A 15,271-nucleotide genomic window follows, 5' to 3' on the forward strand; every position below is an offset into this window, starting at 1 on the left:
TTAAATCTGAAACAGGATATGTGGTAAAAGTTATAAGGAAAAGAACGGAGCTTCTCATATACTTATCTTTAATTTCTTCTTGTACATCTCTATGGTGAACACAAGTGAGACTCTCTCCAGATATGGATAACTGCGCCTTGCTAGGTCGTCCGTACTACTGGGGCCGAGTTCTAGTCAGTCTCTCGAGACCTGCCATGTGGTGGCGCTCGGTCTGCGATAACACAGTGGCGACACGCGGGTCCGACATGTACTAGAGGACCGCGGCCGATTTAAGCTACCACCTAGCAAGTGTGGTGTCTGACGGTGACACCACAGTACTACCTCTGTCAGAAATTGTGTGTAATTTTTACCTGATTGGTCTTACTTTACTGAAGAAACCCAATCATATAACCTCTGATAATCCCACACCAATTGTTCACACTTCATTGCCTATGATGTTCAACCTACTTCAGCTAGTGTGGATTCTCAATGGCCTAACAATTTACATTTATTGTAGTCAGCTTTTCATGACTGGTGAAGCTAGCCTCATTTGTACGGAAAATACTTTGAAGAAAGACCCTTTTGTCCCGTTGTTGCATCAGAACAGAGCATCAGATTTCCATGTGCCTTCTGCATTCCCACTGCTTAACCATCTGGTGAAGTGACACATGATGGGGTGGAAAAAGTTTGTGAGCAAAATGTGAACAACAATGGGCTGACTTATTCCAGAGGTACTTGAAACTGGCAGAAGTAAAGCTGTGAGTAATGGGCTTGAGTCGTGCTTCGGTAGCTCAGATGGTAGAGCACTTGCCCGCGAAAGGCAAAGGTCCCGAGTTTGAGTCTCGGTCGGGCACACAGTTTTAATCTGCCAGGAAGTTTCATATCAGCGCACACTCCCCTGCAGAGTGAAAATCTCATTCTGGATACTTGAAACTTCTCTGGAACTAACATGTGGATTATGAACAACAGCTGTCCAAATGTTAGTTTCATTCACTCTGCTTGTTACAGGCTTGCTCCTTACCAATGTATAGTATTCCAGTAGCCCTCCAACAATAATTATTTGCACATTCCCTGAATTGTCGTTCTTGTTGGATGCTGTCTGTTGGGATACTTTTGTGCCTACAACTGAACTGCATTCTCAGTAAAGAATAATTATGAACCAGTTTCCCTGATTTGTGAAAGACATTTATTTTATTTTATTTTCTAATTAACCAGCACTTAATGCGTGTAAACACCAAATAATGAATGCTAGGTTTCCTTTAGGGACCATTTTATACTGTGTCATGGTGCTGCAACAGACTGTTTTGTCATTATCTGACATTACGTATTTCCTTATTTGTAAAATGTTAACTTTCACAACTGAAAATGTCACAGTCAATAAAATATTCCAGGCTATTATGCCATGATTGGATGGATTCCATGTTAAAACTCAATGTTTCATCCCCTTCTGCAGGGGACAGACATTTTCAAGGGGGTAGTAGCTACTGGGTGCCCGATTACACCCTGGCTAGCTACTGACTGCAGCAAAATTCTGTTTACTCATACTCTCGCAGTGCGGTGTGATGTCACATGCTTTGAATACCCAGTCACAGTGGACTATTGTCAGTTGCCGACATCAAGTGTTGCTAACATCCCATGGTGGAAGACTCAGAGTGACCAACTCTCTCGTATTTTCTGGGGTCTCCTCTATTATAGCAATTTTTTTTTAATCTTCCTAGTCCTCTTATTGACCACCCATTTCTCCTGTGGATTTTATTAGTGATCACTGTTATAAATCTTGTGAAGCACCACTGATAGTTCAAATTCCTTGAATGACAGATCTCACAAAGCTTTTGTATAATAATTGGTACTATTGTCGACATAGTATCAATTATGTCTGTGATACCACTAGCAGAACACTGGGTTATAAAGTACAAAAAGATACCATCATGATATACTATAGAGTAATGGCAGTTCTACTGTTATCCTATGGAAGTGGAACAAACAGCAGAGATGAAGTTCCTAAGATAGAAGAAGGGCTGCACAAAAAGAGATATGATTAGAAACAATGATATTAGAATACAAGTAAATATTTTCAGTATGAATGAAAAAATTCAAAAATATTGTGAAGATTAGAAACAACACCTCATAAGAATGCCAGGTCACAGAATTCCTCAGAAGATCTTAAACTACAAGCCAAACAGGAAAAGAGGCATCTAGAGACGTCATAATGGAGGGCAGTGTTTACTTTTCTCTCGGTCAGTATCGACAACCCATGGATCCACTAACTTCATACCTATCAGTAACTATGGTATAAATAAGACACATATCTCTCATGATCGCACTGCTGATGGGCTGTTAAACTCCAGTCTTCCTTCTTTGGACAAGACATGAATGTAATAAGGACTTGCAGAAGTAGTGAGATGTTTAAACACACTCGTTACATTTTTATTTCTCAATAACCTCACACAACACGACAACCATTCACAATACTTCAAAAGACTCTGTACTGATAAATCACTTAAGTTGGCAGCAACTGAAAACAGAGGACAATCAACACTAAATGTTCTGATTTATGCAGTCTTTCTTTTGTAATCATGTCTACTATACTATTCAGCATTTACATGTCTCTTAATTTGCTTCTAAAGTGAATCAATTTTCACCATGTGTTCTCGCAGTGAAAACAAAGATGTAAAAAGTTCACAAAGTAAGAAACCCACTGTCCTTGAATTTACACCACAAATGAGTCTTATTACATGCTTTTGCATTCCAAAAACTTTATCTTGATTTGTGGAATTAAGCAAAATATGATACTGTATAACATAATAGAATAGAAGTAAACAAAGTAAGCCAGGTTTTTTATTTTTACATTTCCACTGTCACTCATTCCCAGAAAATGCGATGTAGTTGTGCAGTTCAAATTTATTGTGACCAAATCTCATTTAAACCTCCTCTCAAATAATGGTCAGATGATCTCCTTTAAAACATTATCAAATGTTGGTCATCCTAAAGACTCATCAAATGTTCTTCAACACCAGGAACCAAATGTCATTGAATTTCACTGCCTCCTTCTCCTACTGGAATTCCTGGAGTGTTTAACAATCTTTATTGTCTCTCGATACAGTTTTTCATGTCATCTGTTGTGGCTGCCAATATCTTGGACCTTTCTAATTGGGTATTAAATCCCAAACTTCTCCATAAGACAACAATCGGTTTCAAATTCAAATCAAATAAATTCCTAAGTCATAAAAAATCTAATTATTCTGTTACTCTAAAACTAGTAATTAGGTTTTGAAAAATGAAACACTGTTGAACTTGTCTCTTTTAGAAAAATGACTCTAGCAGCAGAAATCACTGCAGTTCCATTTGAAAATGTGAAGTTGATGCCAGAACCCTGTAATTGATACAGCTATGAAAAGACAGGACTTTTTCCCAATTCATTTGGATAAAAACAGAATTATGATATCTTAAACAGTTCCAGAAATCCAAGGTGAACAAATGAATCACCATGAATAATACCAGCAGATGTGAGACAGTGAAAATGAGCAATGTAAAGAAGCTTTAATTTTAGTGAAAGTGACTGCAGAGATCATTTAGATGGCGAACGTAGTTTCACTCAGCTCTGCACAAGTTTGTGATACCTGGAAAAAAGTTTTTCATCTATCTTGGATCCAGGTGTTGAAGAACATGTGATGAGTCTTTAGGATGACCAACATTTGATAATGTTTTAAAGGAAATCATCTGACCATGATTTGAAGGGAGGTTTAAAGGAGATTTGGTCGCAATAAATTTGAACTGCACAACTACATCGCATTTTCTGGGAATGGGTGACAGTGGAAATGTAAAAATAAAAAAACCTGGCTTACTTTGCTTACATCTATTCTATTATGTTATACAGTATCATTTTTCCATTGATTATTTAATCATCTTGTGATTGTAAAATGTTCCTCTCACATAATCCCTGTTTCAATAACTCTATAGACTTTGAATAGATTCAGTTAAGAGGTAGTCACTTTTATTTAAGTTATGTCGATGTTGCCCAATATGCTATTTGCAATATCATTTACATTACACTTGTTATCTTTCAGAACAACACTATACCTAGATCAGAATAACAAAATGACTGACAGCAAGTACTTTAAGGACAGCTACCATAGCAACAACCAATCAAAGCACGAGACTGGCCACACCTTTTACCCTGTCAAACCACTCTGTTACCTCAGCTGTCAGTTACCAGTCAGCTGTAGATGACAGCTGTGGTCTGTAGCAAAGTAGTTGTAAATTGTTCTTACATATTTTGTTTCTCTGTATAGTAAGTTTCTATTATGTAATGTGTGAAGCTTCCTGTGAAACAGCTAATGAAGATGATAAGACACCTAAGGTCCTGCAAGGTGAGTTCATCACTGCGCGTTAACAGATAACGAATAAACTTACTCATTGTGGCACCTCAAAGCTGCTGTCACTGGTTTCAATCGCACTTGTGTGTAAAGGAGGATTGACAACATCCCTCACTTCTATACTGAACTAGTACCCTCCTTGTTATTCTGATTCAGGTATAGGCATCACATGACAGAGAACTCTTTTTAAAATTGTCTACCACACTTAGCGAGAAATTACTGACAATCATGAAAAAAGCAGTGGAACAAGAAGCTTGGGACACATTTTCATTTTATAGCACCCCAGTCACATTAATATCTACTCCTGTATTCTGGACTTTGCAGAGCAATCTTCTGCTTCCAGTTTTGTAAACATGGAAAGAATCATTGACAGGTTTATCCTCTATTTGAAATGTTTCATGTTATGGTTCACACAACCAAACGCTTTTGTCAAAACAAAGAATACATTCATGATCCTCAAAATGGAGAAATATTCTGCAATTCCTGTTCACTACTTTTGAGGGACAAACAGTGAATCTGATAAATTACTTCAGGCTACTAACTTCAGTAAAACATGGACGAGGCTAATCTGGAAGGTAATGTTACAAGAATTTTTTGAAGTAGAAAAAATTAATTTATTTTAATAAAATTTACAAGCACTATAGTACAAGTCTTGCATTATTTTTCCACATAATCACCATTTACCTCAAAATATTTTGTCATCTGTGGGACACGTTTCTCGATTCCCATGTCATAGCCATGTCCCGCCACCTTTTTCAGCCAATTCTTCACTTTGGTTTTCACCTCATCATCGTCATCGTTGTCAGAAAAGTGTTTTAGACAAAAGTGTTCCTCCAATTTAGTGAACAGATGATAGTCACTAGGTGTGAGATCGAGGCTGTGAGAGGAGTGGTTTAAAACTCCCAACCAACAAAGTCAACAACTCTTGTGCTGCATGAGCGGTGTGCGGATGCGCTTTGTCATGAAGGAGACAGACTCCCATTGTCGGCATCACACGACATTTGTTTTATTACGGCTCTGCGAAGTTTCCTCATGGTCTCACAATATCTTGCAGCATTTATTGTTGCACCTCTTTCCAAAAAATCAGCAAGCAGAAGCCTTTTCCTGTCGCAAAACACTGACAGCATGATTTTCCTCGTTGTTTTTTGAGTTTTGAACGTTTTGGCTGAAGGAGAATGAGTATGGCACTATTGCATTGATTGTCGTTTGCTCTCCGGAGTATGGTGATAATCCTAAGTTTCATACCCTGTCACTATAGAGCTGAGAAAAGCCTCACCTACAGTCAAGAAATTTGTGAGCGGAACTTTCGTGTGCTTTAGTAAGCATATTGGGCACCCATCTCACACACAATTTGCGATAATTTAGTTGATCAGTTACGATTTCATGAAATGTTTGGACAAAATGCATGCAGGTCAACAATTGTCGAATGGCAATCAGAGAGATGATGTTCTTTAATTTTCAGTACCACATCATCAGTGACAACAGATAGCCTTCCGCTTCTGTCTTCATTTTAAATTTCCGTCCTTCCACAATTGAAATTCTAGACCCATTTCATCACATGCTGCCTTGATATTAGGTCCTCTCCATAAAATGAAACAATTTTGTAATGAACTGCAGCAGCATTTGTGCCCTTAGCACTTAGATAGCGAATTACACTGTGCAATTTGCACTTGGCAGGAGCCGAATGAGATCACTCATTTCTAACAGTCACCACAACACTAATCAATGAGCTAATGATTTCTGGGAATACTCGTTCCTTCCGCTGGCTTCCTGCTGCATGGCAGTGGTACAAATTTGCCCCACAGACAATCCATGCTAAAGCTCATGTCTTGTAACCTTAGTTTCCAGATAACCCTCGTAAAATAAAGTACAGTAATGGTATCACCCATGACACTCCTTGCTGGTACAGCATCCCTCTCATCATCTGTGACTCAGGCCAACATGACTGACATATACAGGGTGATTATAATTATAGTTCCAGACTTTAAAACACTGCAAAGTGAACTACTGCTCAGAATGACAACAAACTTGAACAGAATTTTATCAAAGAAAGGGGAAACATTACGGAAACAAAAGCATTTAAGAAAAATTTTCCCTCTAGGTGTGTCTGTAACCAGCAGAATAGCAAAATAAAAGACACAGGGAAAACAGCTTCCCCTCAGTTCACGTCTGAGATGCTCGACATGATTCTCTCAATGGAAGATCATACACTGCTGGTAAAGCTCTTTTACAAGAATAGTGACTGAGTTGTCAATAGCTCTGCAGAAGTTCCAGACACAAGAGGTTATGAAAAAAGATATTGGTCCAATGTCCATCAAGAATCCGGAGAAAATGATTATGAAATTCAAAAAGACAGGTTCTTTTGAAGTGCACTGTGGCTGATGGATGAAAAAATTGATACAACATCAGCAGAAGATGTGGCCACAGCATTACAAGAGGGGTCAAACTGTGGTGTGCAAATGTGGAGTGCATGAGGAATTGTCCAAATTTTCGACATACCGGTAAGCATGGTGCATAAAGTTCCACGAAACAGCCTGCATTACTATCCATACACAATTACCCATGTACATGAGTTGCTTCATGCGGACCTTCCAGTAAGACAAACATTTACTCTGGAATTTCTTGTTCACATGGAAGTGGACAAAGAATGGCTGTGGAATATTCTATGGACAGACAAAACCCATTTCCATCTCCAGAGACAAGTCAATACAAAGAATATCAGAATATGGGCAACAGAAAATCCACTCACACATCAACCAGTACCACTTCATACCGCAAAGGTAACTGTTTGATGGCATCATTTATCACAGGATCATATTTTTTTGAGGAGATGGGTCCTGCGGGTCCTGTTACCTGTACTGTCACTGATAAACGCTATGAGAGCCTTTAACGCACCACGTCTTTCAACCCTTCAACAGTGTGGATTTGTGGGTAGGATTGTATTTATGCAAGATAGCACTCCTCCACATATCACACAGCCAATGAAGCAGCTGCTGCAGAGGTACTTTGGAAACCCTACAATTTACAGCCATCATTTCCCTACAGCCTGATCATCCAGATCAGCTGATTGTAATCTGTGTGACTTCTGACAGTAGGGCTGTGTGAAAGATGCTGTGCTGAATGCTCCAATTGCAAACATAGCTGCATTGAAGGCGTGAATTGCACAACGCATTCTCGAAGTGACTTCTGAGACACTCTGATCTGTTATGGAAAATGATGTTTCTCAATTTCAACTTGTGACAGAGAATGGGGACAGCATACTGAACATGTTTTGTGCCAGTCTCACAACAATTAAAAACCGATGTTTCCCATCCAATGAGGTACAACCTCGCTGTGGGGGATGGGATTACCTAACTACTAACAGTGTCATTAATGTTGAATGCCAAACCTGTTAAGTCATGTACATTGCACGTATGGTAGGTTTAATGTGCAACTCATACCACAGCTGTCGTATTGCAATTCATCTGTCATTTGTAACTGAACCCGTTTATGTTATGATGCTTATGGTGACATCTATTGGGACAATTTTTGCCACCCTGCCACACAAATGTTTCCAGCTTCTTTGATGACATTCCATTCCAATTTGACGTTATTCTGAGCAGTGATACTTTATACAGCATTTTGGAACTGGAACATTAATTATAATTACCCTGTACCTCTCAACCTCCCAGGCGCATGGCTATAGTTGGGAGTCGATATATTTTTGTTCCAATATTCTGCTGCAGAATCCTTACAACAAGGACTGATGACTGCTGCTGGACTTGAGTAAATGATCATCACTAGATATGAGAATTTCCAGAACATATTCAATCAGAATCATTTTCTGATGGTGTAGTTTGTATCCAAGATTTTCAATGTGTTGCAATCCGATGGAAAGTTTCCAAAGGTCATACAACAAGGCAGGTTCACCAGAGAGAAAATACAAATTGTGACTCTCTTTCTCCATATACACCCTTTGCACCTACCTTGCACCAAGAATTATACTGACTACTCTTAGACACTTTATATTCCCTTCTTCTCTATACCCATCACTATCACTACCACTACCACTACAACTATCGCTACTACTACCACTTTATAACTACTTCTGTCCGTCATCTATGGGAACCAAGCATCACACATTTCCTTAGTTCACTGGATGGTGGTAAAATGCGATTCCTTTTAGTTTTCTCTTGCTAAGGACCCACCCTTTTTCTTTTCTCCCTCAAGTTATTCTTGTCACTTTCTCATGTCTTGGAAAGTACTGAGTAATTGTTTTCCATGCAGGCTATAACACACACACACACACACACACACACACACACACACACACACTTTCAGAGTCCGCTTCAAACATCAAGGGTACTACCTTATCCCGGAGTTAGCAATTATTCTACTGCAGCTAGATGTCATTTCTGTTCATATATCAGAATATTAACATAATATGAATGAGAAAGTCATGCATGCCATTTGCCATGTAGATTCATTGGACACATTTTAATGGTTTGTGTGTCACGATTTGGTGTTGTAGCTGGGATGTTTGCCTGATATTTGTCCAAAAAGGTGCAGAAACTACCTGAAAGCCACATTGATGCCACTCCATATACCAGATCAATACCAGATCTGATATGAGCGTGGTTCACATAACGGCCTCTCAAACCCAAGATATGATAGCAATTTTTTAATATAGAGGCATGTAGAAACTGGTGTGGGTAATTTGTGGACAAAGTCTGGTGGTCTAGCTACTGGTTTTATCAGTTTCTTAGGATTGCAGATTGCAAAATAAAGGTTGCATATGATGGATAGGGTAGCAGCTGTCAAAATGCATGTATTAGTGCCTGCAAGAGCGTCTTCTGGTTTCGTTTCCCTTGATACATAATGACGTATAGCTTGCCAAAGAAGTCACATGCACCACATTTCAGACATATACTTCCTACTTAATATAGGTTAGCTCTTAATGGGCTACAGCAGTCGACTGCAAGAAGCAGTTCTAAGCACACCATCTGTTGGAATATCATATTTACAGCTTATCAATGCCACCGCACTACATCACCAATACCAAAAGCCCTAATGAGGCTTTTGCCTATGGTACTTGCTTTGCAGTATCAGGTAACTTACACTGAGCCAACAGTCGGTCCAATAGCAAGCAATATCACATTCTGTTATAGTACAGCTTGTCTCATTCCACATTCTCGAATATTTTCCTTCATGATGGGATCTATATGTAAAGTAAAGTTGTATGGCATGAATGGCTGGGAGACCCCAAGGGGCAGGTTCAGCCTATTAATTGCAATGGTTTCTCCCAATCATTAGCATCCACAGCTACATTTCTGTTGTGAAGTATGAGAGCTGTGTACATAAGTGTACCTGTTAAATATTGATGAATGTAATGGAGTTTGTATAGTGTAGTGTCATGTTCATGTTGGATGATGATGATGATGATGATGATGATGAAAGAAGGGCCAATAAAATAAGTCTTTGGTTTGCGCTCCCCACAAAATTTTCTGTGTTCTTTAAGTTGTTCGTAATTGTATTTAGTTGAATTGGTATTTAGTTGAATTAAAAGGTTTTAGATTTGACTGATTTATTGTGTCACCAAAGTTTAACGGATTCCTTTTAGCATTCATAAGAATCATCTCACACTTTTCGTTATTTAGGGTCAAATGCCAAATTTTGCACCATACAGATATCTTTTCTAGATTGTTTTGCAATTTGTTTTGATTTTCTGATGACTTTCCTAGTGGATAAACGACAGCATCATCTGCAAACAATCTTATATGGCTGCTCACTTCTGTTTTACTTGATGACTTTCCATCAAGTTGCTATGAACTGTGACCTCTCTGACAGGAATTCGTGAATCCACTTGCATAGTTGAGACGATATGCCAAAGCACACAATTTTACTGATGGCTGCTTGTGTGGTAGTGTCAAAAGCCTTCTGGAAATCTAGAAATACAGAATCAATTTGAAACCCCTTGTCAATAGCACTCAAAACTTCGTGTGTGTAAAGGGCAACTACTTGTGTTTCACAAGAACAATGTTTTCTAAATCCGTATTGACTGTGTATCAATATAGCATTCTCTTCAATGTAATTCATACTGTTCAAGCACTACATATGTTTCAAAATCCCGCTACATATTATTATTATTAAAGTAAGAAGTTCATCTGTGTCACTATTATTTGCTCGAAATGACAAGTGCCAAAATACTGTTGCTTGCATCAGTCATGATTTACAGATAACTAAAACAGTACCAAACAGAAAAAAATATGTTCAACAGAAGAGAGGTAGTTCTCTTCTTAAAAAACATACAGCTACTTTTGAATGAAGAACACTTTTAAAACACTTTGACTGTTCCTTTACCAAGACATAAGGAAGTGAAGTATCAAGAACACACACACACACACACACACACACACACCTCTCTGCACAATAGCAGCAAAATAATTTCAGTCTTTGAAAAAGAAAATATCCATAAAGTGAATGTACCGTTTCATCATTCCAGATGGCCTGCAACTGTGTTCCCAACATCACAGCAGTAAATATGGCAAACAGAAGAGCTTCAAAGACCAGGAAGAGCAGCAGAACTACAGTGGCAGGAGGCGAGTAAGTAGAACAGTCCTTCCACTCATGGCGAACACATATGATGAACTGGTTGATTGACAGGAACAGTGCATGCACCGATATTGCTGCAATGTAAAACTGTTCAACAAAAGAAAAATAGATGAAAAACAAATTAAAATAAAAGGCAATACAATGCAACCTTGTTGTAATGTACCCACAAAACATCAGTTATTTATCTAGTTGTGTCATTTGCTTATCCTGCTTCAATAATTTGAGCTATCGAAGGCTGAATCTTTCTCAGTAATTTTTACTTACCTTTTGCAGTGAGGATTTTGCCTATGGATTACCAGTCAATACATAAGTATTCAGATTTTGGGACTACATACTTAAGTTAAAGCCTTCTGACTCATTCATTTTCAATCAGGGTCTCTCCCTTGTGTTGCTGCCTTCTCTGTACCTACCTGAGTACAAGAGCTGGGTACCAACACAGAAAACAAAGACTAGTGCACAAAGGTATGCAGATCTGAAATGCACTTTCTGAGGAGACCTAAAGGCTGTATGAAGGAAGACAATTTTAGAAATGAAAAATAAAACAAAAATTAAATGTAAGAGCAGTAGACCCTGGATTCAGATGATTATAGCGTGTCATGAGGATAGAGATTAACAGCCTTCCAAAGAAAGCTCTGTGCTATACATCTTGAGGGGAAGAAAAGAAACAACACATATGGGTAGACCAAGGAGGAGAAGGAAAGACTAAACCTTGAAGTAAAAAGAGGAATAACAATAATTTTATCTACTTCAGTTATTTCTTTCTACATCAATATGACATTCAAATTACTCCCAGTAGAATTCAGAATAAATTATTCCCAGTAAAAAAATACTCTCATGCACCTTACTTTGAAAGTTTACAATGACTTGTCAACATTCATTCTGGATACATAAATCCATCAAGAGGCAGCCACCATTTCTGGTGTTTGTTCCAACCAGTCACACATCTACACTGCCCCATACTCCTCTCTTTTTTCTTCAGTCTTCTGTTATCATACTTTATTACTTTTACTCATTTCCCATCGGTAATACACCTTTCAACAAAGGCTGCACATGAGTAATACGGAATAGAAGGTAAGTAGAATGGCAGAAACTCAGTCATTTCAGCTTCACCAATAGCTACATGCACACACAATAATAAATTTAATTATAAACTTGTACTTGCTGGTCCCTGTGAGGACAACACACACTGTGGAAACAACACACCAAGGTTTTAATATCTTCCTATAACAATTTAACACTATTGTTGTGACTCGCCGATCATTTAAAGTGCCGCCGCGCAATTACGCACGTCCTCTACGTGCGGCGCTGTCTGCCTGCCAGCCATGCAGCAGCGGCGCCACCTAAGCGGCCAGCCGAGCAGCGGCCGCTAGACTGAGACTCAGTGCTTATCTGAACGCTAACGTGTTCACATGTCAACTTACTCTGTGACCTATATGTGTTGTTGTGTCGTTTCTAAATATACTTGTTAAACTAGAAGTTCTAACAATTGGCGACGAGGATGGGATTTTTCCTGTTCACCGTTGACTCACAGGGTTCCATGGCTACTGTCGAGCAACTCTTGCAAAATCTCCTTGAACAGCAAACGCTTCTAACGGCGGCGATTCGCGATTTCGTCGCGGCGTCAAATGCGGGCCGTTTCTCGTCGTTGGCTGTACCGCCTTTTCCTCCTTACGACGAGACGGCAGAAGACTGGTCGGATTATGAAAAACGTCTTCGACAGCACTTCTTGGCATTTTATGTCTCGGACGAACAAGCATGTAAGTCTGTGTTCCTTTCCTGGATTTCGCCTCAAATGTATCGGTTGTTGTCGCAATTGGCCTCTTTGAAGGATCCTGCGTCTTTGTCCTTTGCTGAAATGTGTTCCCTTCTGTTGGTCTATTTTCAAAAGCAAACGCATGTGGTAGCCTCTCGTGTTGCCTTTTATCGTTGTCACAAACAACCCAATCAATCCTATCGCGCTTGGGCTGCTGAACTTCACGGCCTCAGTCGAAAGTGTCACTTTGTTACTGATGTTCACAAAGAATCCTATGCCGATTCCATGGTACGGGATGCTATTATCCGGTCGGCGCCCGACAAAGAAGTTCGGTAATGTGCCCTTCAGTTGGCGAATCCGACTTTAGATGAAGTTCTCTCCATTGCGCAGTCTTTTGAAATTTCTCGCGCCGCTGGGGCACAAATAGAAGCTTGGGGTGACGTCGGGGAAATACAACCTCTGTGCGCTGTTGAAGACGCGCGCGGCGCGTCCCCGCCGGCCGACGTGGCCGCAGTGCGCTCCCACGCGCAGCCTCGGCCAAGCCGTAAACAAACCCCTAAGAAACTGCAGCAAAATCCCCGGCAACTTCCTTCATGTCCAAGGTGTTTTACGAAACATTCACGCGAGGATTGTCCACAACGTTGGGCTGTGTGTCACAACTGCAAAAAGAAAGGTCATGTGTCTTCCGTTTGCAAGTCCGACCGCATACATGATGTTCAGGAACATGACGCTGATTCTGATTCTGTGTTGTCTGTCAATTGCACTTCTTCCCTTTCAGGGAAGTTATTCCTCACTGTCCAAATCCTTGGTCGAGATGTTCGCATGCAAGTGGATACCGGTTCTGCCGCCACTATAATTAATTCTCAGACGTATCTTCAGCTGGGTTCTCCACTCCTGTCCCCTGTCACTCGGCAATTACGGACGTACAATAAACAGAAGATTTCTCTCTTGGGACAGTTTAATGCGGAGGTATCTTACAAATCCGTCGTTCGCACTGTTCCCATATTTGTGGTCGACCAGGGCAACGCAGAAAATCTTTTTGGTTTCGATGCCTTCCGCGTTTTTGGGTTCTCCATAGATGACTCTGTCAATATTGTCTCTGACGCTATTCCCTATGCTCAACTGGATTCTTTGTCGACGACCTTTTCGTCCATTTTTTCTCCTGGGTTAGGCCGTGCACACGATTTTGAAGCTCATATCACGCTCAAACCCACTGCTCGGCCTAAGTTTTTTCGGGCTCGGTCCATTCCTGTGGCCCTTCGTGATCGGGTCAAACAGGAGTTGGATCGTCTCACTACTTCCGGGGTCTTGCTTCCTGTCACTTCCAGTGAGTGGTCCTCTCCTGTCGTTGTAGTTGCCAAGCCCAATGGTTCTATTCGTCTCTGTGGCGATTTCAAAGCCACGGTAAATGCTTAATGCCTCATCGACACTTACCCTATGCCCCGTCCTGAAGAACTGTTCACTAAACTCGCTGGAGGGCAGTATTTTTCTAAAATTGACCTGTCCAAAGCTTATCATCAACTTCCCCTCGACGCTGCTTCCCGGCAGTTTCTGGTTCTTAACACGCCTTTCGGCCTCTATCAATACCAACGCTTGCCATTCGGGGTTGCTAGCGCCCCTGCTCTCTTTCAGCGATTCTTGGAACAATTATTGCTCCCTGTTCCTGGGTGTATCAATTACATGGACGACATTGTTGTCACGGGCTCCACCACTGACGAACATCTTCAAAATCTCCACACACTTTTTAATGTCTTACAGACTGCAGGTCTTAAGTGTAATCTTCAGAAATCACAATTTTTTCAGGCATCTATCACGTACTTGGGGTTTCAACTCTCTCGGGATGGTATTCGTCCGCTTCAACAAACGGTCGCTGCGATCGATGCCCTTCCTCGCCCTACGTCTGTTAAGGAACTGCAGGCCTTCTTGGGGAAAATCGCCTACTATCACAAGTTTTTACCGTCTGCAGCATCGGTGGCTCAGCCGTTGCATCGCCTGTTGCATAAAAACGTGCCTTTTCACTGGTCCGCGTCATGTGATGCAGCTTTCCAGAAATTGAAGACTATGCTGATACAGGCCCCGTGCCTAGCTACTTATCGACCTGGCCAACATCTTGTCCTTGCTACAGACGCCTCTCAATACGGGGCTGGGGCAGTCCTTGCGCACCGTTTTTCTGACGGTTCAGAACAACCCATTGCTTATGCCTCCAAAACGCTCACGGATGCCCAACAAAAGTATTCTCAGATTGAGAAAGAAGCTTTGGCCATCATTTATGCTCTTCATAAGTTTGGTGTTTTTCTCTATGGCACAAAATTTCATCTTGTTACGGATCACAAACCACTTGTTTCCTTGTTTCACCCATCAACGTCACTTCCAGACAAGGCTGCACACCGCCTCCAGCGTTGGGCTCTTTACTTGTCCCGTTTCAACTATGAGATTCATTTACGGCCAACGGCTCAACATGCGAATGCTGATGCTTTGTCTCGCCTCCCCATGGGCCCTGATCAGGCATTCGATAGGGACGCACTTTTGTGTTTCCACGTGGATGTTGCCGAGCAGCGGGTTGTGGACGGGT

The 15,271-nt window shown here is 40.6% G+C and overlaps 1 protein-coding gene across 4 annotated transcripts in view; it reads right to left on the minus strand.

The window, feature by feature from the left end:
- LOC126259324 (palmitoyltransferase ZDHHC3) overlaps positions 1-15,271 on the minus strand; it is a 74,473-nt gene that overhangs the window by 5,545 nt on the left and 53,657 nt on the right. For all 4 annotated transcript variants that reach the window (XM_049956008.1, XM_049956010.1, XM_049956011.1 and 1 more), the window contains exon 6: positions 10,821-11,033. In XM_049956008.1, the coding sequence (XP_049811965.1) occupies positions 10,821-11,033 (213 nt within the window). The remainder of the gene's footprint in view (positions 1-10,820; positions 11,034-15,271) is intronic.

The sequence above is a fragment of the Schistocerca nitens genome, chromosome 5 (genome assembly GCF_023898315.1).
Source record: "Schistocerca nitens isolate TAMUIC-IGC-003100 chromosome 5, iqSchNite1.1, whole genome shotgun sequence".
Classification (NCBI taxonomy): Eukaryota; Metazoa; Arthropoda; class Insecta; order Orthoptera; family Acrididae; genus Schistocerca; species Schistocerca nitens.